This window comes from Gymnoscopelus microlampas, assembly GCF_963454915.1.
Source record: "Gymnoscopelus microlampas genome assembly, chromosome: 22".
NCBI lineage: Eukaryota > Metazoa > Chordata > Actinopteri > Myctophiformes > Myctophidae > Gymnoscopelus > Gymnoscopelus microlampas.
In genome coordinates, this window is record NC_139959.1 from 28,664,367 (window position 1) to 28,689,700 (window position 25,334).

At 43.6% G+C, this 25,334-nt stretch overlaps 1 protein-coding gene across 1 annotated transcript in view; it reads right to left on the reverse strand.

The window, feature by feature from the left end:
• Positions 1-25,334, reverse strand: part of kcnh2b (potassium voltage-gated channel, subfamily H (eag-related), member 2b) — a 314,750-nt gene that overhangs the window by 247,705 nt on the left and 41,711 nt on the right. Inside the window, exon 2 of the mRNA XM_084048974.1 lies at positions 23,693-23,923. Within this exon, the coding sequence (XP_083905100.1) occupies positions 23,693-23,923 (231 nt within the window). The remainder of the gene's footprint in view (positions 1-23,692; positions 23,924-25,334) is intronic.

Consider the following 25,334-nt stretch of genomic DNA (forward strand, 5'->3'; position numbering starts at 1 on the left):
GGGGGGGGGGGGGGTCCTGCACGTTAGGTGGGTGATTGACAACCAAATGATGGACCCGCTGCCATGCAGGCAAATTGAGCGAATGAAAGTGGAGGATTTGGAGCCGGGCGCCTCCCTTATCCCGTTCAGACCGGGAACGCATCTGTGTCACTTCAAGATTTCTTTGGCTATTCAAAAAAATAGCAGATATACAAGCTCGCAGCGCGGCACCGAGTGCCGCGCTACGAGCTTGTAGATCTGCTATTTTTTTGGAGAGAAAATAAATTGTGAAAATGTGTGCAAATCTTTGAATATATATATATATACATTTTTAACTCAAATCTTTGCTTCTGGGGGGTCCTTGGAACTAAATATTTTCAGATGAATCTTTTTTTTTTTTTTTTTTACCCAAAGACCAAGAAAAAAAATCAAAAAATGACACAGATGCGTTCCCGGTCTTAATGGGTTATTACTGCCCCTTATAGCTCCCACTCTCTCTCAATGTAGGGCTATCATGAGATGAGACGTGCAGCGTACGAGTCTCTCCGGTATCGTGGAACTACCATACGAGTAACAATCACAGCACAGTAAATAACAACCTGCACGGCTGGTAAGGCTTTTAGTACCAGTGGGAGGATGTGCCGCCTGCTTTTTTGTTGTTTTATTCAAAGTAACCACGCATTCACACAAATAATGAGGAGATACAGGATGAGACAAAAGGCTGTGTTTTTGAGGCTGGACACAATTTATGAAAACAGTGGTTCAACTCTTGACCCCGATCGGCTGATCCTCGTTCAAACGGTCTAATTACGGTCTTACTTAAGACATGGTACAGGAAGTAAGTGCAATTAACTCTCCCAGAAGAAGAGGGAACTGTCAAGTTGAGTACTAATTCAGTAATAGCTGGTAGAACTGGGGAAACTTAACCCAATTTGGGCTATTCAAAAATAGCAGATATACAAGCTCATAGCGCGGCACTCGGTGCCGCGCTATGAGCTTGTATATCTGCTATTTTAGAAAAATTGTGAAAATATGTGCACATCTTTGAATATATATATTTTTAAAGCGAACATTTTTAACTCAAATCTTTGCTTCTGGGACCACCTGGAACAAAATATTTTGGTGGGGGTACATAATATAATTTTGGGGGTCCTTGACATGAAAAAGATTGAGCAGCACTGACATAGAAACATACGTTTTTCAGAAAACTGTTGAGATTTAGGAGACATGTAGAATCGGCTTCAGGTCTTAAAGGGTTAAAGCAATGAGAACCACTGGTGTAAGTGCAGGAGATATAACGTGAAAGCCTTTCATTCCAATGCGAGGCACCCTTAGTTGAAAGTACTGTAGGAAAAAAAGGTAGTGTATTCCAAGAGAGCCTGACTGACAGGCTCTGCTGAACGGGTGCCGTGCAGACAAATGACAATATAAAAGGTAGGAGACAAGCCCACCCGGCCCCATTACGCTCCGTAATACCACTCTGGGTGTCATTCATTTATCCCGTCTGTCTCTCTGTCAATCACACACACACACACGTGCAGCGAGACCTCCGGACTGGGGGTCTGTGTGTGGGAAGGAGAGAAAGGGAGGGAGTGAGGGGCAAGCAGGCAGGCAGGCAGAGAGAGAGCAAGTGAGAGTGAGAGAACGCGAGCGAGAGCGAGAGACAGAGACAGAGACAGAGACAGAGACAGAGACAGACAGACAATAAAGAGAGATTATTCATGACTTATTATTTATTTAGCCGTAAACATCTGGGTGTATTTGTGTACCTATAGGCCACAAACCATCGATGTGGGTAAACCGTCACAGTTAAACTGCAGTCTGTGACTTCATACATGGTAAATATCCTCTATTCTAAGAAATAATGTGACCTTCAATTAAACCGCTTTCCACCTGGCATACCTTTTTTGGGCATGGCCATGTTATTAGAGCTGAACATTTAAAAAAAGAGAGCAAAAATAGCGGATCTACAATCACAACGCGTTGTGATTGTAGATCGGACCTTGTAGATCGGCTATTGTCACTGTGCAACCACCGTACGATGAAGTGTAAAGTAGGGCTAAAGTGATTAACAAAATGAATACCGGTATAGAATCACTGAACCCTTTGGTTGGAATTTCAGTGATGAAACTGTATTTTTGCATAATTGATTGATAACATACATCTCTTTTTTAAAACATAAAGCTCAACTACTCAGTGAACCTTGTGGTTAGAGTGCCCGCCCTGAGATTGGGAAGTCGCCAGGTCGGGGTTCAATCCCCGGGCCGGGTCATACCAAAGACTATAAAAAAATGGGACCCTACGCCACCCTGCTTGGCACTCAAGGGTTGAATTGGGGTTAAGTGCCTGTCATTTTGTAATAGGCTATATGCACAGCAGCCATATTATCACTTCCTTCACAGGAGTTACCAATGATACTAATGAAGGCTCTGTTCCATTTAGTGTAGCACAGTGGTTTCCACGACCCCCATAACTCTGAGAGTGTACAAATGGAACCAAATGGACCATTACGGGTCCATTTGGTTCCATTTGTACACTCTCATAGAGTTACACACCTGTAAGGGGCCATTTGGAAGCCCATGAGGGTCCCTGGACCCCAACTGTAGACCCACCGGTGTAACAGAGTGTTTCCAGTGAGCCAACATGCACAATATCAGCACCCTGACTCTGTTTGACCAGAATGGAACAGAGCCTTCATTAGTATCATTGGTAACACCTGTGAACGTCTTCACAATATGGCTGCTGTGAATAGAGCCTATTGTAATCAAGCCGCCTCGCGCTACAGAAACAGCAGATAGGCTCCGGCCCTATGAGCCACATGGTTCGGTAACCATGGTTCCCAAGTCTACTTACATGCTTTTTATGAACATACATCTCTTGTGTGTTGTCAAAACATACAAGGGATGTATGTAATCTAAAATTAATTTTAGATTTGTGTAGAGGTGAAGCTTTCATATCACACAGAGCAGGAAACCAGTGTTGCCTGAAGCTACAACAGATCAATCTATATCTACTATGCTTGACAGGAACTGACAAAGGGCTAGAGCCAATGTCACTGGGGTTAAACACACACATGTGCACAAGTGGTAGGCATTGATCCACACAGTGAGTGTGCATGCAAACACACATACTGCAGACTTGTATCCAGCCACAAGTACTCCCTCTCTCAGACACATGCAAGCTCTCTCACATGCACACGCACACACACGCACGCACGCACGCACGCACGCACGCACGCACGCACGCACGCACGCACGCACGCACACACACACACACACACACACACACACACACACACACACACACACACACACACACACACACACACACACACACACACACACACACACACACACACACACACACACACACACACACTTCTACAGTAGAGGCTTAATTAACCTGAGCCACACAGACTCCCAGTTGGGTCACTGGTGCCAGTGAACTGAAAGAGAATACAATTGATCTGGAAGAACCAAAACAGGCGGGGGGAGGGGAGGAGCACAGTAGAGCAATTTTGCCTCTCAGATATGTACAATTTAGGCATTTGCAAGATGCTCGTATCCAGAACAACTTACGAGATTGGAATAGACAGAGTAAGCATGAAATCAATAAACAATTAAAAGCGATGACCGGGCCCTCGCACCTCTGTCCACGTTAGGGGCAAATATTGACCGATCAGAACAGGGAGCGGATCTAAGTAACTAATAAAGGACAAGTGACATGACTCACAAGTCTGTACGACAAACAATTAAAAAATTATGGCAAAAGATAGGAACCTTCAAATACCGACCATTCAGAAAAGGGGGCGGGCTAACACCAATGAAGACCAAGTCAAATTAGGCCACTCACTGTCTTTTGTGTACACTGAGAAAATTTGAGGTGGATCTGACTATTCTCCCGTAAAAATGGCATGAATTGCACAAAAACGCTACAATAAATTCAAAATGGCTGACTTCCTGTTGGGTTTAGTTCAAGTTGGGACATAATACAGGTGTGTACCAATGTTTATACTATGGCGCTATTGAGCCATTAGCCCACGCCCGTTTTTGAGACCCAAAAATGATTTTAAAAAACTGCTTCTTGTGACCTGTGTTCCAAGTTGCGCAACTGTGTGTGTGTGTGTGTGTGTGTGTGTGTGTGTGTGTGTGTGTGTGTGTGTGTGTGTGTGTGTGTGTGTGTGTGTGTGTTTGAGAGAGAGAGTACAGTATACATGCACAAGTGGAGAGGATACACCTCTTCATGTTACACTGGAGGTTTCCACGTGCACACAATAACCCTTTCCACTGCGACTTTTCCACGACACACACACACACACACACACACACACACACACACACACACACACACACAGTGACAGAGGGAGAGAGACAGAGGACAGAGAAAGATATGGGGACAAAGAAAGAGAGAGAAAGGGGACAAGGAAAGACAGAGATGGAAGGTACACACGGAATGGCAGAGATACAGAGAGGGAGAGATAGATACACAACACGTGCATGCATGCATGAGTGCATGACACAATACAGACTTAAATTTAAGATCTGTTCACCCATAACATACGGTCAATTTAAATCCTTGATCGCAGACCTGCCCACGAGTGTCTGCAACTGCTTTTAAATTTGTGTTATTTCACAGATAGTGGAAAGGTTGTGTTATTGCGTTTCTGTTCTCTGTTCTCTTGTTTTCGATATGAATATTGATGTGAAAATGAAATTGTACTGTCTCGATCTCGACAACATGCAAATGAGGCCAACCTCAATGTCTTTCGAGAACAAATAAAGGTTTGAAATGAAATGAAGACAATAACAATATTCATCAAAACTTCTGACTCTCACACACCCCACCCCACACTCTATTCATCTCAATGTCTCCTTTATCTGACCACAACCTGCAATACACACACACACACTCATTGGCTGGTGTGTGTGTTGGTCTCCTGCGTACATCACACACACACACACACACACACACACACACACACACACACACACACACACACACACACACACACACACACACACACACACACACACACACACACACACACACACACACACACACACACACACAAATGTATGCGAACACATACACTACATGATGCATTATTTAAGTTTTTTTTAAGTTAAATTCTTTATTTACAAGTTAACCGCTTGGACTCGGGCCTTACCGTTTCCACTGGACTAGACTTCGAATGAACAAGGTTGGCTTAGAGATCCATATGGTCATGAGCTGGCTCTTTAGGGACAGGCGTCGTGGACCAACACATTCGAGACTGGTGTCACGAACGGACTCAGGTAGATCGGACATAATATACACACCATATTTAGGCGTAGATGTTGTGGATCTAGGGGAGATGATTGATTCGTCATGGCATCACCAGGATGACCCGAGCGGACATATGGCTAGCCTAACTGCATATGAGAGGGTGCGTTCCAGATTCAGAAACATCTTACCTAGGTTCTAAGAACACTACAGCGGACATTTTGCGGGCGAACAAGCTTCAGTTAAACTGATAAATTATAGTTTTTTTGGGGACTACGGATGGAAAGCGCACGCACACACACACACACACACACGATATCCATGGAAACAAGTTGATCACTTGTGTGTAAGATACTGTAAGGTACCTTTTATTATTCATACAAGGGTTACAAGGTGCTGTATAATGGACAATCATTATGTAAAGCATGAAAACTGTACAGGAGGCTAACATATTACCAGACAATGTGTTTGCGAAATGGGTTTTTAGCAGCTTTACAAAAAAAAAATCAACTCACTGTGTTCCATTATCGCCAAGTGTTAAGGTCCTTACACACCGGGCGAAACCGGCGAATATAGCGAATATACGCAAAATTCGGACTCGTTCCGAATAATTAAGAGACGCTTTTTCGCTTTTTCGCTCCATGTACGGAGCCATTGACTTTATAAGGTTTTAAAAAAAAACGCATTATTCGCCCGAAAAAAACGCCCCGGTGTGTAACAACCTTTAACCTTGAACAGTTACAAGGCCTTGGTCAGAAGACCTGAGCAATCTCCATATCCTAGTGGCACAATAGTTTAGATGTAAACTGGGCCAGGCCGTGTAGTGTTTCGTATGTGATTTAAATAGATTCTGCAGGCACTTGGTAACCAGTGTCACTGTCGTGCAGCAAGCACTTGCGGCCTGTGTGACCAGTGTGGTGTCTTATACTGAGACACCACACAGGTCACACATTACACCACTGAAGACTCTTATCCTGGGTTTCCACTGGCGAGTTTCCGCAACGCGCCACACCGCACACTGTACTTGTTCCATATACAAGGACTAGGGCCAGAGTGGGCTCAGTGGGGCCAAAGAGGGCCGGAAAGCGTGCCAGTTTTGGCCCCACTCCAGAGTGGTCTGAGACAGGCCAAACAGGGCCAAACCGGTGATGTGTAATGCTGCTCTCTACCGATTGGCCGTGGTCATGATGTTTCGGTAGACTAAACTGAGGAATGTATTTGCTCTCCCCCAGGACTTCACAACATGTATATAGTTTGCTGGGATTTTTGTTTTTATTTGCATATATATATTTTGCACTGCATTTGCACCCAATTTGCTGTGATTTTCACAATTTTGCTGTAAATTGTTTACATTTGTTGTTTATAAACAGTTTTATTAACTCTTTCACTGCCAGAGTATATACTACTAAATAAGGCTCAGACTGCCAGCCGTTTTTTCAATTTTCTTACCTTTTCAAGTAGTCACAGAAAATGTATCTCCAGTATGATCGATCCCCTGATGGTTGCTAATCACGGAGGGTTTCACTGTGCTACAAAGAAAATGTCATCGCAACCTCCCGTTCGATTGTTATCCGCTGTTAAAAATAGCATGTTTCGCCAATGGCTGCGACTTAGCAGAATCCAGGCAAAGAGTTAACAACATCCATTTGGTTCCCTGAGTTTACAGACCTGTAAGGTGGTTCTTACCGATAGCTGGGGTACTCCTGCACAGGTGTTTTGCATTTTATGCCATTTATCTTGTTTGTTGAATAGGGTTCATGCTTACTCTGTTTACTCTGATCATCTAGCACTTTTACAGTAAGTCACTCTGCGTAAAAGCATATGCTAAATGCTAAAGTCGTGAATTGTGATTGTAATGCACATCGTAAAGTGCTTCAACTGCTTTAACTGCACCATTTACAAGAGGCAGACTTGCTAAAAAAATGTAAATAAAAAACAATTTTACATCCTGATGTGGTTCATCACATGCCGTGTAAGACATAAATCATTACGGCATAACTGTTTGAGGAAATGTATCCACAAGTTTCCTAGGGCATTGTGGGCATCACTTCCTGTCGATTTCTATGCTGATACCTGATGAAATCGACAGGAAGTGATGCCCACAATGCCCTAGGAAACTTGTGGATAATGAAAAAATAACAAAATGGAAAAATTAACTAAAACTCTCAAAATGAAATGATTAGCCTCCAAGTCACATTGAAAATATAAGGTCGCTGCAACTAAAGTCCAAGCACATACAGGTAGCAGTCCTTTGTTACCATCAACTTCAAGGTTTGTGAATATTTGCTTATTCAAATCAGGCACATGGGGAATATTGATATTCAAAACAGAAGCCGTGGCAAAAAATGTATCTGTGGCGAGAATGAATGAGTAAATTGTAAAATGGGTCATTTATATACAGTAGTGCCTTTGTCCAAAGCGTTTTGCAATTTGCATTGCATTCACCCATTCATACATACATACACCATGCAAGGCACCAACCTGCTCACCGGGAGCAGTCAGGGGTTCAGTGTCTTGCTCAAGGACACTTCGACACCAACCGAATGAGTGAGCGAGTAAGTGAGTGCTGGCAGAGAGAGAGTGAGCGAGTAAGTGAGTGCTGGCAGAGAGAGAGAGAGAGAGAGAGAGAGAGAGAGAGAGAGAGAGAGTGTGAAACAGTACACATTTAAAGAGTGGGCAAGATAGATCAATGATAATTGAATCTAATCAAATATTCCTATTCAGTGGAGGACATTAGGCACATAGTAAATTTACAATGAGCATACACGCACGCAAGCACGTGTAACGCCTGTGTTTCGAACCCGGGTCTTCCGCGTGGAGAGCCAACATCTCAAACACTAGCCTAAAGGGGAATTCCCCCTATGCCGGGGGAGATATTAGGCCTTTGGTCATCAGGAAGAGGCTCTGAGCCACTCTGCCACACACACGCACGGACGCACGCACACACGCGCACGTTTCCGCCAGGAAAGCTCCTCATTAAGAGCAGAGCTTCCACTGCCATCATTCACAAACATCAGCTTCTCAATGTACAGCAGCTGCTGGTAAGAGCATCAACCCCCTTCTCCATGCAGTCTGTCTGACAATTGCACAGCTTACATTCAGATACTCTTGGGTAGTTACAGGAGAAATGTAATCACAAAAGAGCCAGTTAAAATTCATAATTTAGAATTTTGAGCTAAGTTCACAGCCCCAAACAATTTACTTGTTCACATTATTTTATTTTTTTATATGAGCTGCTCCGCATTATTATTAAAACAATCTCATCCGATCCATCCATCCCCGACTCCAATCATTACCTCTGCCCACTTCCCAAACTAAATGCTACTGTGCTACTACGGAATCACAGACAGAGATTACTTTTAAAAGCCAAGAAAAAGCAACAAAGTGTCAGAAAGTGAAACATTAAAGTGCAGTCAATTATAGATGCAATGGACTACAATTGTATTTAGCCTGAACCAAATTCCGCAGCAGTTCAAAAACATTAAATACAGTAATACAGCATGCTTCCAAGTGAGCTGGTAGAGGCTCTGCCACTGGCTTCATTATAGTTGCTAGCTGAAAGAGAACGGTATAGCAGACTATAATGGCGAGTTCGGTAGAGCAGCTATAATGGGGAAAAATACCAGACGCTGCATCTAATAAACTCGATATTCTGAACTGCACTTACTTAAACACCGTCCAGTGTGTGTGTGTGTGTGTGTGTGTGTGTGTGTGTGTGTGTGTGTGTGTGTGTGTGTGTGTGTGTGTGTGTGTGTGTGTGCAGTGCCTGAATGAATACGTATTTTGAAATGTGAGATGATTTGCATCACGGTTTCTGCCAACACATCCTCACACCAGTTGCGCCAATGAGTTACAACTTACAAGTTGGGACAGGATTTGACAATGTGTTTTCTTCTTTATTCATTTTATCCCTGTTTTGTAGCAGTCTTTAAACTCAGAAGCAGTAAAGGCATTGATGTTGGAAGCATACTTCTGACAACAATTTAGTAAAACAAAGTAATCCATTATTAAAGGTGGACAAAGATGGAAAATTGATTCTAATTTCTCCCTGAACATAAAAAGATGGCATTTCTGGAGTCATCGTTTTCAAACTCACAGCTAATTTTGAATGGCTGCCTCGGGATTTCCGAGGTCTCATTATCACAGTTTTTTGACAAGTTTTTCCCCAGACCTCTGCGAGAGGTCTGGCTGCGCGACTAACAGCAAGCCAACCGTGTTAGAGCCGCATTTGCATTATGTTCATCTTGAGGAAGGTATAAATGAATTAAATTATACATTGCTTACTCAAAATTAAATCCTTCACACAAATCCAATGAGACCTGTCGGTCTCTGGTTGGATTCATACTGAATTAATGCCTTAGGCTATGGCTCAAAAGCAGTGTGTTAACAATGTGTCAATGGAAAAGACTTGCATTTGTGCCATTTCTGGAGACAGACACTGTCTTCGGTGTGTGCAATTTCTCCATGAAGTAAATGCCATCTTGTTGCGTTTGTAGTGAAGAATTACAGAGATGAGTTTATATCACACACAATGTCAAATGTTTGCACAGGTGTCTTCTGTGGTGTTTAGCTGGTTAGACAATCTTGGATATAATAGAATAATGGAAGTGCGAGAAATGCCGGTAAAAAACTTCAGCAAGGGAATGCGCTTGTTCATTACTACAGCATAAGGCCTACGTCATTTTGAAAGTTAATTTCCACAAGAAGTATGCTGGTGCCTTTACTCTATAATAGGCTGGGACCTAAACGTGTTTGAGCAATTGCGTATGTGTTGCGTATTGTGTGTGTGTGTGTGTGTGTGTGTGTGTGTGTGTGTGTGTGTGTGTGTGTGTGCACTATACATGTGGAGCAGCCTGCTACAGTACATTGGCTGACTAATGAGGCGGGAACACGATGCAATACTGTCACACTGACGTATCATGATTCATTGTTTGGGATGAAAACAAAAAAACAAGTAGAACACACACACACACACACACACACACACACACACACACACACACACACACACACACACACACACACACACACACACACACACACACAAAGACTGAAGCGTAAGTGAAAAATACACAAGCACACCATCTGCACACAGTTATACTAGAGACAAATCATTTCTGTGTTGTAATGTAATGAACCTCTGCATTTAACCGCTTATACAGGGGTGCACATAACTTTTTAGGTCTGGTACGCAGAAGAGCACCTGGACATGTGACTTGGTGCGCATGGCCCCCCCCCCAGCACGGTGCCCACCGGACAATTTTGTCAACGGGGGGGGGGGGGTGGGGAGAAAAAAAAAAAGGACGCTCTGCTTCAAAATTCCGCCGATTTTCGCCGTTTTTTTTTCTCACGCTGTTAGATAAAGCCCCCAAGGTTGGTGCCCTGTGCTGCTGCGCTGATTTTATCCGCCAGATTGGGACGTTCACGGCATATTTTGCACCATTACGGTGCGTTCATCATCGGTGACGAGTGCCTCTAACAGCCGCTGCTGGCTGCGTGCACTCAGCGAGGCAATGCGAGGCGATGCGAGGCGACGCGAGTCATATCTCTATCCCTGTGCCTAATGGCTGTACATGGGGCCGACGGGTGCTTTAGAGTGATTGTGTGAGTGTGGCTTCAGGAAGTAAATTCCTAGCCTCGATCTCCAGGCTTTTATTTTTTAGTTTTGCTAAAAAATAAAAGCTTGGAAATTCCTGTCCCAGCTGTTGGTGCGCAAAAGCGCCTCGCGTCGCCTGATGTGGTGCGCATTTTTTATTTTGGGTGCGCATGCGCACCTGCGCACCAGTTATGTGCACCCTTGCGCTTATACCCTATTGCAGGGATCTTTAAATGTTTTTCAGGCCAAGGACCCCCTATCCGAGAGAGAGATGAAGCAGGGTAGCTTCATAGACTTGTTTGACAGCACTGTCATCAGGGTACGTTAGATTCATGTGTATTTTTCAGACATCTAACCACTTAAACCGTCAATACTTTACCTTTCACTATGTACTGTCTTAGTCTGCTCTTTTTCCCTCTCCTTGACAAAAATAGCCGATCTAAAAGCTCACAATAGCTCACAATAGCAGATCTACAGCTCACAACGCGGCGTTGTACACTGTAGATCTATTTTGGCTAAAGTTCTCCTTAGAATAGGGATGCTATATAGGGTTCAAGTGGTTAATGTAAAAAAAAAATCCTATCACAAAAAGATTTGGCGGACCCCCTGTAGTAACTCTGAGGACCCTCTAGGGGTACCGGACCCCCTGTTGAAGACCTCCGTCGCATCATGGCAGTGTCACACGAAAATAGCGAAAACAGCGCATCTACAAGCTCACAATGCATCCTGATGTGAGCTTGTAGATCTGCTATTTTCGCTTTTTTTTATGTTTGCCTATAATGACAAGCCCAAAATAAGGGTGCCAGGTCATGGCTAAGGGCTGACTGGTCAGCTATGCTATGTATGTAAAACCTGATGTCAAGGACCCCCAGATTGACACTTATTGTATTAGCCTGCAGACCCCCATTTTAAAAGATATGCCAGGGACTCTCCCATAAGAGAAGGTTCTTACGGCTCTATAGCAGTGATTCTCAACCATTTTAATTTCAAGGACCCCCTGTTTGACATCCATTAGGCTACGGACCCCCATTTCATGGCATTTCTACACTCTGAGAGTGTACAAATGGAACCAAATACACTCTCTGAGTTACAGACCCATAAGGGTCTATTTGGTTCCTAATCTATCAATTAGCTGGGGACCCCCTGTAACTCCGTCAAGGACCCCCTGGGGGTCCCCGGACCCCACTTTGAGAACCAACGGCCTAAGTGACATCACCCCAAACACAGAAGCAGACACCTGTCTTCTCAGCACTGATTTGAGGCAGGTTCAAATCAGGCTTAGCGTTTCAGTATATCAGCGATAGAAACAGGCAATTTGTAAAATGTCGTTTCATCTGAAAAGCGAGCCACTAGCTTGGTTATTGTGTGGGCTGTAACAGAAGGCAATGGTTGTGTTCAACTGTACTGTACGTACGCGCGCGTGTGTGCGTGTGTGCACATGCTGTATTCTGTGCTGTGAGTCAGAGGCGGAGCTCAGCCACAGCGGTTGGCTAATACGGAACAGAGCGGCCGGCCCCTGAGAGGCCACGAGGTCTCTAAGTGCTCTGCTTAGCTACCGCTGCTAGGCAATCTTTGCTAAAGAGGCCTCGGCGGTATAAAATGGCCTGCTCCTTTGATCCTCCCCATTATCACAAGATGTTGCCATTAAGACACTCCATTGCCTGACAGCTGTTGATACTCAAAACCCACACACACACACTCACACACTCTCATATGCACACGCACACATGCATTCTCTCCACAAGCGTGGGCTGTTGTCAGCTTCAACATTTAATATTATGCTTAAATTTGCGTCCAGGTTGGTGCAGGGGTAAAGTATCTGCCCACCACTGTGGAGACTAGGGGTTAAAATCCTCCACCGTGTGGCAGGGGAGAGTTTTCTCTCGTTTGCTGCACAATAGCAACTCCTACATGTTGCTCGGGGATTGCCTGTTCAGCAGGGAGGGAAACTGCAAGGGATAGCGTGTTCCTCCAATTACGTTACACATCCTCCTGGGTTAACCTCCTCCACAGGTGAAAAGACGGAGCTGGCCACTACAGGATGTGTATCGGAGGAGACGTTGTTGTCTAACACCCTCTCCAAGACTAACTGTAGGGGTTAGCAGTGACAAGGACTAAGTTTTAAAAACACAATATTTCTCCCCAATTTATTTGTTTATTTGCCCCATCCTATAATGTATATATAATCCTATAATTCTACAAAGCTCTGTGCGTGTGGGGTGCCCAAAATCTCTTCTGCCCAGTTCCCCTCAGTGGCATGGAGCAATTGATCTGCATTTGCACACAGCCATTGACCATTACCATGTGCACGTCGGAACACGAAGCCCGTTTTTCGCTCTCCCCAAATGTCAGCTGGTTATTAGCGTTTTTGTGTTCGCTGGCTCCCGGGTTGCCAAATCATGTGCGTGAAACAAGCACCGGTGTTGCCACTTCCGTGAAACAAGCGGACCATCCATGAAACAAGCAGACCATTTTTGGGTGCTCATATTCCCCGACGGGTATGGTCTAGTGTCTATAATAGACAAAATGTTGTAATTGTATAGCCTATTGCCTATTGTATTGTTGGACCTATTGTGGGAACCCAGTAATTAATGACATGGACATGTGTCTTTATATAGACAATTCCACCAACAGGACGGTAGTCTGTCATAACAACAGGTGTGTTGTTTACCAATCTCCTACAGGACTCCTGTTGTTTGATACTTTTTCCCTCTCCACATCAATATTTTACACAGATCAGGACGACAGGAATAAGTGAGCATCACTATAAACAGAGCATTAAAGCTAGTCTATTCAACAAGGGGCAGGTTTTGTCTGCATACATAGCCCTCCATGACAGATGGCTAGCATACATAGGAAATTAGAAGAGGTCCTCATAGAGCACCTGGCTCACTGACAGGCATGGCATCACATTGATGTGCAGACAGGAGGAACGTGCTGTCACCGGCAGCACTGTTGTGGTCTTTGATCTGGGAAATCTGCTCCAAAGACGTGTCCATCTGTCCATTCACTAGGGATGAGTCCATTTCCATATTTGAGTGGTCGCATTAATTATGTACTCTTAAAAAAAGGATCAGACGAATAGGGTCCGAAATGAACACACAAGGGAAACTCTACAGAGTAGGGTGCAGACATCACCCGCCTATCTCAAATCTGCTATCACCAAAACATCATTTTTTTATTTTTTTTGTGAACTGTGAAACTTCTCTTCGTAATGAAGATTTATGGAATATTTCATCCCCAACACATTCAAATTGCATTCATTCAGTCATCCGAGCGTCCATCCTTGGGATGAAAGTAATGATTACACCTAGCTCGATTGCATCAGTTTTAAATTCATTTGTAATGACATTGTTCATTCGCATATTCAATAAGATATTGATCATATTCATATTATGAACATGCACAGCTTATTAGAGCAGCGAGCTGCAGTGGGTGAGACCTCAAGTACAAGTCTGTCTCAAACAAAAAATATGTGTTCTCTGGTCTCATGAACTTGAGAGAACTTGTCATTCGTTTGTTATTTGCATTCTTGGTATTGAGAAACGTGTGTGTCATTTCTGCTTTGGAGCTTGGCTCTGCTAGTCATGCCGTGACACAGACTACTGCCACCTCTGGTATGGAGGACCGGAGGTGAACAGCTGCAAAATGCAACATTTTGCATTTGAGAGTCGTTCCTCTCTTGTCATTGGACTGAACTATGTGAGGGGGGGGGGGGGGGGGGGCGGAAGCATTGGAACTCATCTTTTTAGAGAACAGTAACGAATTGACTCGAGTCACCGAAACGAATGATAATTCCCACTGCTAGTGACACTAGTGGTGCGATTGCGTTGCGATTGCGTCTCACACTTGTCTAGTGTGAGACGCAACGCAATCTCGGTGTGTCAGGCCCTTCAACAGTAGCTAATAAGAGAGAGAGAGAGCATCAGAGAGGAGGAGTGAGCATCGACCCAATCAACTAAAAGCAGAATGTAGGTTTCCCTCGTTCACACACGGCCTCCCCTCCTCCTTCCTTTTCCCTCTGTTCCCTCGCTCCGGCAGAACTGGGACACCTTAGCTTTCTTCACACCCACCCCCGTCCCCCCCCGCCGTCGCTTTCCAGAACTGTGCACTGTCACAGATCCTTGCTGTTAACACCCTACTGATGTACTGGCCCTCCCCTTACTGTAACACAGCCCCTGGAACTGGGCAGTGTCGCATGTGTGTGTCTGTGCGTGCTTGTGTGCATGCTTGGGCTCGCTCACGTGCGTGCTTTCTATCACAGTTTACCTGTAGAGCGTGATTGATTAAGTGGGCTGAGCGATCGAAACTTGGACAATTGAGCGTGAGAGAGGGGGAGAAGATCCATCATGGTGAAGGCTCATGCCTGGGTTTGGCATTAGATAAATGGGGTTGGATGAGGGTTGCGTGTTCGGGCTATAGTGTGTGTTTGGTGCGTGTGTGTGTGTGTGTGTGTGTGTGTGTGTGTTTGGTGTGTGTGTGTGTTTGGTGTGTGTGTGTGTGTGTGTGTGTGTGTGTGTGTGTGTGTGTGTGTGTGTGTGTGTGTGTGTGTGTGTGTGTGTGTGTGTGTGTGTGTGTGTGTGTGTGTGTACGCACTTGTATGTGCGAATGAGTCTTTTCTCCCACGTTTGTGCACTGTTAAGCCGTAAGCTGCAGAGTTACACACACAAGCACACACACACCTGTACATCGTTTGGGCTGCTTTTCAACAACAACAACAAAGAAAGAGTTTCCTTTCCTTCGCCCTCCTTGCCTTTGGTCAGACGCAGGGGGAGGGAAAGAAGGAGGCGAGGAGAGGAGAGGAGAGGAGGCGAGGTGGTGTAGCGTTTCCTCTGCATTATGGATGAGGAGTGTCCGCGGTGTTCAATCGCAGCTCTCTGATGGTTACAAGGTGGCCTGCTGGGGTTACCTTAGACTGTGTACGTGTGTGTGTGTGTGTGTGTGTACGTGTGTGTGCGTGCGTGTGCGTGCGTGTGTGTGTTCTTACTTCCTACCCTGGGTAGGATATGTGTAACTAGAAAAAGTGCTCCTCGGAGCACAGGTCTCCGCCAGGTCAGGTAGGTTGTTGTAGGCCAGCAATGTTCGGTATTGGCCAATCAGGATGGAATAGGAAAAATAGGACGGAACCATCTTGATCACTTGACTACAGAGATAATGTGTACCGATTTGCATGATGTTTGGACAAAAGTTGTAGGAGTAATATAAAAAAGAAAAGTGTTAAGTCGGCCTCCTGGTGGCGCTATAAATGGCAGATGTGAAAAATGCAGGGCAAAGGTTTTTCCTTGGCTTTTAGGGAGTGCACTTACAAAGTTTTACACAGACCGGTGCAGTTATAGGTAAAAACATGAATCGGGCTGTTATAGCGCCACCATGAGGCTGATTTTAAAATTTTCAAGTGGCATTTCTTCCTCGGCCTAGTGGGAATTTGCGTGCAAAATTTCCTGCAAACTTTGGAAGCCAATTTTAGCCAATCAGGATGGAATATGAAAAATCTGAAAGACTTGTTTTGTTTAATGACTATAGAGATACTGTGTATCGATTTGCAGGATTTTTGGACAAAATATGTAGGAGTTCTGTCCAAAAATGTCTTTTGCACAAATCGGCCTCCTGGTGGCGCTATAAAAGGCCCATGTGAAAACTTTGGGGCAGAGGTTCTGCTCTGGCATCCAGGGAGTGTGTGTGCACAGTTTCGCTGCGATCAAGCCAACGGTGCCAGAGATTAGCTGTTCACAGACACACGGACGGACACACACACGGACACACGGACGGACGGACAGGGGGTAAAACATACTCTCTCGCCATGCCTTTCGGCCTGGCGGAGACAACAAAGGGTTAAAAATGAACCCCATGGGACATTTTTTCAGGCAGAATCTTAACACAATGGGTGCCAGAGGTTTATTAAAACAGTTTACGTTGAGTGCCAGAAATCTCACCGTTTGCAACGCTGCGCTGTTTAGAGCTGTAGACTCCACGGCGAGCACACGCACGTAAACAACGCATGCATGGACGACGATGGATGGTCCTGGCTAACGCCTGGAACAACAACATGTCTCACGCGAGTCACCGGTGCGGAGTAATGGCGCATCGAGAATGCCCACTGTCATTTTGCCCACTGTAAAAAGTTAAGGAGATACAGAGGTTTTTAGCAAGGAGATTTGAATGGAAGCGGATGGGAGCCAGATTTTTTGCCACGGTGATCCGTCTGTCCCTTACTTCTTAGAGTGTTCATGGGTGATTCCAGAGCTGCGCTAGCCCCCCCTTGTGGAAAAAAAAAAAAAAAAAAAAAAAGACCTAAAACTCGGTTTGAACCGTATTCGGCACCAAAGCGCTACTCTGTGAAAACACGGTTTGAACCGAGTTTGGCACCCGATGTGTTAAAATACACCCTTCAAGGATTAAGAAAAAACAGGTGGCGTCAAAAAAATCCACCCTATGCGCGTGGACCCCCCATTCCATCACACATGTGTTTAATATTATAAATGTAGGGGTCCTTGACATGAAAAGGTTTGAGACCACTGGACAACATCCGGATAAACATACCTCCTTACAATGAGAGTAGCACTGACCATGTGGGTGCATGCAGTGTATGGCATGCTCTGTGTCACGTACAGCTAAGAAGACAAAGCCTCCAGGACAGCGGTCGGATTATAGACGGATTTCCGCGCGACGTCATCACAGAGCAGAATGCGCAATCTGCGCATGCTCGGGGGAAACGAATTGTTGCGCCGTTCACTCTGTTGTTGTTTTCGGGAGTTAGATAGCCATAATTCTGCTATTATAGGCATAATAGGCATAATGCTGCTATTATATACAAACAGATCCAACTTCCGACAAATCATTTTTATTGAGTAAACAAGGTATTACAAACTGCATAATTTAATCTACTTTCATTAAACCCGGTGAAGATCATTTCTTTTATGAATGGACATTTGACCAGAGCTGCTGCGGGTAATGGCGCCCTCTATAGGCTTACCCCTCCTCTGCGCGGTCATATCCTCTCATGTTTACTAACAGGAAACCCCTCTATAGAAGCTGCCGTGTCCTGGTGGCCAAATCTGGTATTGCAAGACTTTACGCATTTATAATGATATCGTCTGAAACACTAGTGCGCCTGCTCTATAGGCTCTATAGGCTCTATTCACAGCAGCCATATTATGAAGACATTCACAGGTGTTACCAATGATACTAATGAAGGCTCTGTCAGGGTGCTAATATTGTGCATGTTGGCCCACTGGAAACACCAGTGGGTCTACAGTTGGGGTCCAGGGACCCTCATGGGCTTCCAAATGGCCCCTTACAGGTGTGTAACTCTGAGAGTGTACAAATGGAACCAAATGGACCCGTAAGGGTCCATTTGAATATGGACCATTGGCTCCAACGTTGGAGCCATAATGCCGGAGGAAGAGCTTACTTTCGGGGGTTTCATGCGCTGGGTGAGCAACTTCATTGAAATGAATAGGTGGGGGCAGGGCCGTCCGTTCTCTAGGTCTTATATACCTGTGGCTCTATGGCTGAGACCCTTACATTGCCATAGTACAGTCATTTTTATGGGTCACAAGTAAATATCCGTATATTGGGTGGGTGGATGGTGGAAGACCTTTATATATTTCCTAGAAATCCCTTTTAGCGCCTCGTCATTCAGCAACACCCTCTTCACTTACAGCTGACTGCATTCGCACACTTGGGAGCTGCCTCATGTAACCTGTCTTTTACTGCTGACCACTGATCCACTTCAGTCAACCTATTGGGAGTTAAGAGCCTTTCCTATGGCCAACTCACTGATAGTAGTAGTGGAGGGAAACAAATCACAGGGTTTCCATTAATCGATTTATTCAAAAATAGCAGATATACAAGCTGTAAATGTAATTGTAATTTTCAGAAAGTCGGAAAATGCACCTTTCCATCCATAATAATGATATTCGGTGATTATTAGCAGATGGTTCATGAAATAAACAGTAGGTGGCAGTCAGGTGAATATTATTGGAAAGTACTTTTTGACACTCTTTTATCCCAAAAATGTGTTACACGGACTGCCTGGGCTGGACTGCTAGTCCACTGGTTGTGCAGAGGCTGTGAAACGTTTCTTTCAATCAGGCAGTCTGGGAAGCACTATTCATGAAAGTTACACACATGCTTGGAATTGAGTCGGTAGGCCTACTCACCATATGTATAGCTTTTTAGGAAGGACATAGCTAGAAAATGTTTTTTTTAAGCAAAAAAACTACAAAAATGTACTGTAATTAACAAACACTATACAAAAATGAACGGTAATATTATTAACAATATATGACCAAAACTGTAAAAAGTAACTATTGGATGAACTGTACGGTGTTGCACTAAGGTTGGAGGTAACGTTACTGTAGAGTTGACAGGAGGTGTAACAGATGTGCAGTCCATAAAATGTATACTGTATGCATGACAATATTGTGCAAGCAGAGAATGCTGTTATTTGCTATGGGGAAGCTTTGGGGTAATTTAATTTTCACCAAAGCAATTTCCAATTTCAGTTAAGTTCATTTACCATTCTTATTATTTCCTTTGTCCTGCATAATGCAAGGCTTTTTGTTGAGTGTATACTGTTTGTACACTATTGTTCATTATTGATGGTGTTTCTTTTGTGTGTGTTGTTTTTACCCTGCAGTATACTTGTCCTGTAACTTTTATCTTAACCGCTGTGCTACCTCCGGAAAGTGGATTTCCCTCTCTGGATCAATGAAGGTCTTATACATCTCTTATCTCGTGTCTCTTATCATTTATTTTGTTTTTGGTTTGAAACCATAATCGATAGGGGCAAAGTCGGGGAGAACTCCTTTCCCCTTCGGCGCTCCAAGTGCATGAGCTGGTTTGAAACACATTTATGTGAGAGTTGCAGTGGTGTAAAGTAACCAAGAACATGTACTTAAGTACTGTACTTAAGTACAATTTTGAGGTATTTTTTACATAGTGGAGTATTTCCAATTTTCTGTACTTTTACTTCTACTCCACTACATCTCAGAGGCAAATATTGTACTTTTACTACACTACAAATATTTGAAAACGTTAGCTACTACAGCAGTAGTAGTTACTTTTTACATTTAGATTTTATCACTAAACATACATTAACCACTTAAGCTCTCTATATATTTTGGCTATTTGAAAATAGCCGATCTACAAGCTCACAATGCGTCGCGATGCGACGCATTGTGAGCTTGTAGATCAAAAGGTTTGTGTACATTTGAAAACTTGAAATGGGACATTCTGCATAATGAGTACTTTTACTTTTGGTACTTTAAGTACATTTTGATACCAATAACTTTGTACTTTTACTCAAGTAAATTTTTCATTCTGGACTTTTACTTGTAACAGAGTATTTCTACTTTGCAGTATTGATACTTTAACTTAAGTAACAAATGTGAGTACTTTTTCCACCACTGGTGAGAGTTGCGAATAAGAGTGTTCCTATAAAAAGCTGTTGTCATGACTACTTCTGGGATTGTGCATTGCATCCTTCTAATGTACTGTACATTGCGACCAAACGTTGTTTTTAGGGCCTATAAACTCATTGAACCGACAGTGAAGGAGGAATATAATTACACTATGTCCTAATAGAGCGATACCAGGATATTGATATTGTTTGTACACCCACCTAATTTCGTGATAGTGAGTGCACTGTGTTTTATTGTGGACACCTACCAGATTAATTACCTTAGACTTCTTGATAAGGTGATTAATAAACTCACAGTTGGTCTACCTCTATAACTACTGCTGGGTCCAACAGAGGCATCAAGCGAAGTTAAACCTGCAGCTTAAAAAATTCAAATGCCAAACACATTACACAATATACCGTAATTGTAAATTAATTGTGGCTTCCCAGCATGAAAGTGTCTCCCGGGAACGCCGTTTGAAGAATAAAGCTGTTGTGCGGTGGTGAGCCAACCCGGAGGGTAAGTGAATCACTCTCATGTCCTGCTGCTTGTTTTGGATGTGTGATGAGATTTGAAATCCCTTTCGCTCTCACAAGCATTTGATATTAGCACTCATTTGTCTTTCCAAAACGACACTTTAACTTTACTTAGTACAGCCTTAAATATAAAACAGATAATCCAGCAGTGACTGATATATATATACAGTATGTATGCTTGTACAGTAAATATATATATATATCTACTGTATATCTATATATCTATATACACATACATACACACAGTATATTATATCGATATAGATATGGAAATGAAGCAATTACCTTGCGCACCCCCCTCTCTGGTATTTATCCCGACAAGGAAACGAAACAACCAAAAAATAATCAAAGCCACGGTAAGATATCACCAAACATGTTTTCTGTGTACATGCTCACGCATGCAGTGTGTGTTTCTTTGTTGTTAAATATTACTGGGACCACTACAGGTAGTTGCAAATGAAAATGTCATATCCAGGAATTCACATAAAAAAAAACTATCACTTTCTATCCCTTGAAAAATTGCCCACAAATTCGCCCAACCAAATACTGGGGCTTTGACATGTTATTTCCTTTTTTTCTCCTTTATTTCCTATATTTCACTATTCTAATGACTATAATATAGTCATAGTCATGTTACAAAATATTATTTTCTAACAGCAAAATATTGGGAGGATATACGGAAAATACTTTCACCCACTATTTTACACCTGCAAACTTGTGATGTCATAATAAAATAGTTGAGTTGACAATTGAAATAGCAGCAGCTTGTATTAACAAGGAACAAGTTACACCAGCTAGGTAGCATCTGGTTAGAATGGCTTGTATGACAGATAACAGACATTTAATTCGGAAGACAGCGTTTTTACAAGGTACATGTGTCCAGAGGATATCCTAAAGTGGTGTGCACTGTGCACGTGTAGTATAAACAGTGGAAAGTGATGTGTGTGTGTGTGTGTGTGTGTGTGTGTGTGTGTGTGTGTGTGTGTGTGTGTGTGTGTGTGTGTGTGTGTGTGTGTGTGTGTGTGTGTGTGTGTGTGTGTGTGTGTGTGTGTGTGTGTGTGTGTGTGTGGTTCACACAGCGACGAGCTGGCGTCAGATCAGTTTCTCTCCCTCCATTTCTCTCTCTAAAATTGTGTGTCCCTCTTTCCTACCCCCAAATTATTCTCTCCCTCCCTTGTTTGTTGTGCCTCCTGGAGGGTTTTTTTCCTCACTTTTCCTGAGCTCTGCTCCTCTGACAGCTGACTGCCTGAGTGAGTGAAATCACGCTTGTGTGTGTGTGTGTGTGTGTGTGTGTGTGTGTGTGTGTGTGTGTGTGTGTGTGTGTGTGTGTGTGTGTGTGTGTGTGTGTGTGTGTGTGTGTGTGTGTGTGTGTGTGTCTGTCTCTCTAATGGTGTGTAGGGGGTCCATTACTATAACCATGACTGTACTCTATTGCCACGGAGAGCTTTTTCGTCACACATGACAGCTTCCAATTTCCACGGTAGCATTCCATTACCTGTGTGTGTGTGTGTGTGTGTGTGTGTGTGTGTGTGTGTGTGTGTGTGTGTGTGTGTGTGTGTGTGTGTGTGTGTGTGTGTGTGTGTGTGTGTGTGTGTGTGTGTGTGTAGGCCTCTCAAAAAGCTTTTTCCCTGATTGTTTTCCAATGAACCCTAGAGTGAATATATAACAGCTGCAACATTTCCAAAGTTATGTAATTTCACCATCAGCATATGATCATATGAAAGCTGTCTTACTTACAAGTTTAAAATGTACACAATAACTAATTGTTTTGAGGCTACAAGCTAGCTGCCTTTAGCAACTAATTAGCTAAATGTGACCATGCAAGGAAGATACATCTAGATGAGTTATATTTACATAGGTAATTAGCCAAGACGCGCACGCAGAAGCACTCACAGTAAGTGCGCAAGAGTAACTTTAATAATGTCATTATCTTTCCAACGAAACAAACTGGTAGTGATGAAGCGCGATGAAAACCAAATTCAATAGAGGCCATGTGGGCATAATAGCACAGCCAAGTCTGTATGTACCAAGTGTGCCAAGTCACACACATACAGTACACACACTGAAACACAAATACATACAGAGATCTTCTCATATCGTCGCTGTTAGGTGGAAACCTTGTATGTCTTAAGTCGTTACTTTTCAAGAAATGGGAAAAATAACCTGTGTTCAAATTAATCAAATGTTTAATTACTTGTTAATACTTTCCATTGGTTAAATATTTATAAAACCCACAGGCAGACCACCACTTTCAACCCGACGTCTCTATTTTGGGTTGCTATGTTATTATAGGCAAACGTTTTCAAACTTTTTTCAAATGTGACACATTATTGTGAGCTTGTAGAGCTGTAATTTTCACTAGTTTTACATGACACTGTCATTACGATCAAGTATAAAATAGGGCATTCATTTATGAAAAAAAATAAAAAGATGAAATATGAAGATACAAGGTTTCTGCCCGCCAGGGGCGATATATTCTGGGTTATGTTTACAGGTGCCAGAACAATCCATAAAACACATGGAAACCCTCAGACACAAACATACACGCACTGCCAGTGAAGGCCAAATATAAACACACAGCACTTCAACTCAACACCCCCTTACAAACACACACACACACACACCGTTCTCAGAGCGCAAGATCAGAAGATACTCCCAGCACACACACACGCGTACGCTCTGTCCTTTGACCACATGATAAGACGATACTCCAAACACACACACACACACACACACACACACACACACTCATAGCCCACCATCCTGACAGTAAAGGTCAACCTCTGTTACTTTTCTCATATTACAACAAAAACAAGGTTCTTCTTCACAACTCTATCCTCAAACTTCCACACCCACACACACACACACACACACACACACACACACACACACACACAGAGTGTGTTTGTTCCTACCGTCCTTGCGATACAGGCCGATCTCCACCTTCCTCTCCTCGGCGCCCAGCAAAGCCTGGGCCATCTGGGCGATGGCCAGGCGCTTAGTGTGGGGCCCGTACAGGAAGTTGCAACTGCACGGCTTCTGCATGATCTCGGCACGCGAATAGCCGCACATGTGGCAGAAGCTATCGTTGCAGAAGATGATGGCGCAGTTCTCCACTCGTGCGTTGGCGATGATGAACTTGCGACCTGCAGAGAAGAAGGGGGGGGGGTGGTTGTGTGGGTTAGTCAGGATGTTGGCTAGCTTTAGTTCATCAGGTTAGTCTCAGTGGTATTAGACATCTCTCTTGTTCCAAAGGAGAGGTTGCTAATAGAGCGCTGCACATTTAATCACAATCTGAATAACAATAGGATGACCATCATGACATATATCAATGAATTTCTAATCTCTCAAGAACAGATTCTGACCTGCGGTGGAATCTGTCGGAGCGGTTCGTCATAACGTGTGCGCAATGGCAACAAGTGGGCGTGCCTTCAGATCAGGAAGGAGGCCGCGCTTTACCCAATCAAATGTAGTGGGCGGGATTCACGTGTCCGTCCACTATGGTCCACCCTCCCCCCCTCGAAACTAGCCGAAACTAATTTAACAATAGCGTCCTCGGAGCGGACAAAACCACGGAAAGATATTCACATTTTAAATGACTCTTTCATCATAGAAACAAGTGGGCTTATAACCAAAACCATCCATGTTCTCTGGGAGAAGTGGTGTTAGTGTTCCGTGTAGAAATATTGTTAGTGGGAATGAAAACGTAGCCACACCAACCGGAAGTGATGCGCTATAGGCAGACATGAAACCGGTGTTTCCCTGCGCTCTAGTCTAACATTATCCTCCGGCCAGACTCCACAGAATATCAGAAAAGCAGAGGTCGCTGTTTTTCATTTTCTGTGGGGTCTGGCTACGCGAGACTAATGAATTTCAGACTCTAATAGGTCCATATAAAAGACAATACAGGGGACAACATTTAAAACGACAACAAAAAACATTTAAAAAACATACAAACACCCTCCAATGTCTCCAGAAAGAGTACCTAATGCTGCTCTTCTTAGGCATGGTTAAAGATTCCTGAGAACAGCATCTAGAGTGGGATCACCACTGTTTACAGTGGTGATGGTGAGTTTTGCTGGCTCTTGTCCACCTCGAGAGCCTCAGCAGGATATAGTATTAGTAGACAGAAAGAGAGTGAAAGAAAGACAGACAGAGAACCAGAATGTGCTCAGCAGAACACACACACCTCCGCCAAGGTGGCAGGTTGTCTATATGAGGTGTTGTGATTCTGACACCAAGTCCCCTTTTGTCCAAAAAAACTTCATGAAGCACGTAACGTGACCAAGTTAATCAGTTCTTTGTTGGCCCATGATAAACCTTTGTTTTCTTTTTAAGTATTGTAGAGTCATATTAATCTGTTCAAAGACATGCATTTTGTGACAGACAACGCACCCAATTGGCATTAAACGCTAATCAGTTCTTCCTTGTCCCAGAACCAACAGACATAGGATGTTATCTAAGCTAGGTTTGAATTTGGTATTTGTCAGGGAACTAAATTCAATTTTGATACTGTCATGTAAAATGATTTCATGTTATGTATTTCTGTGTGGACCA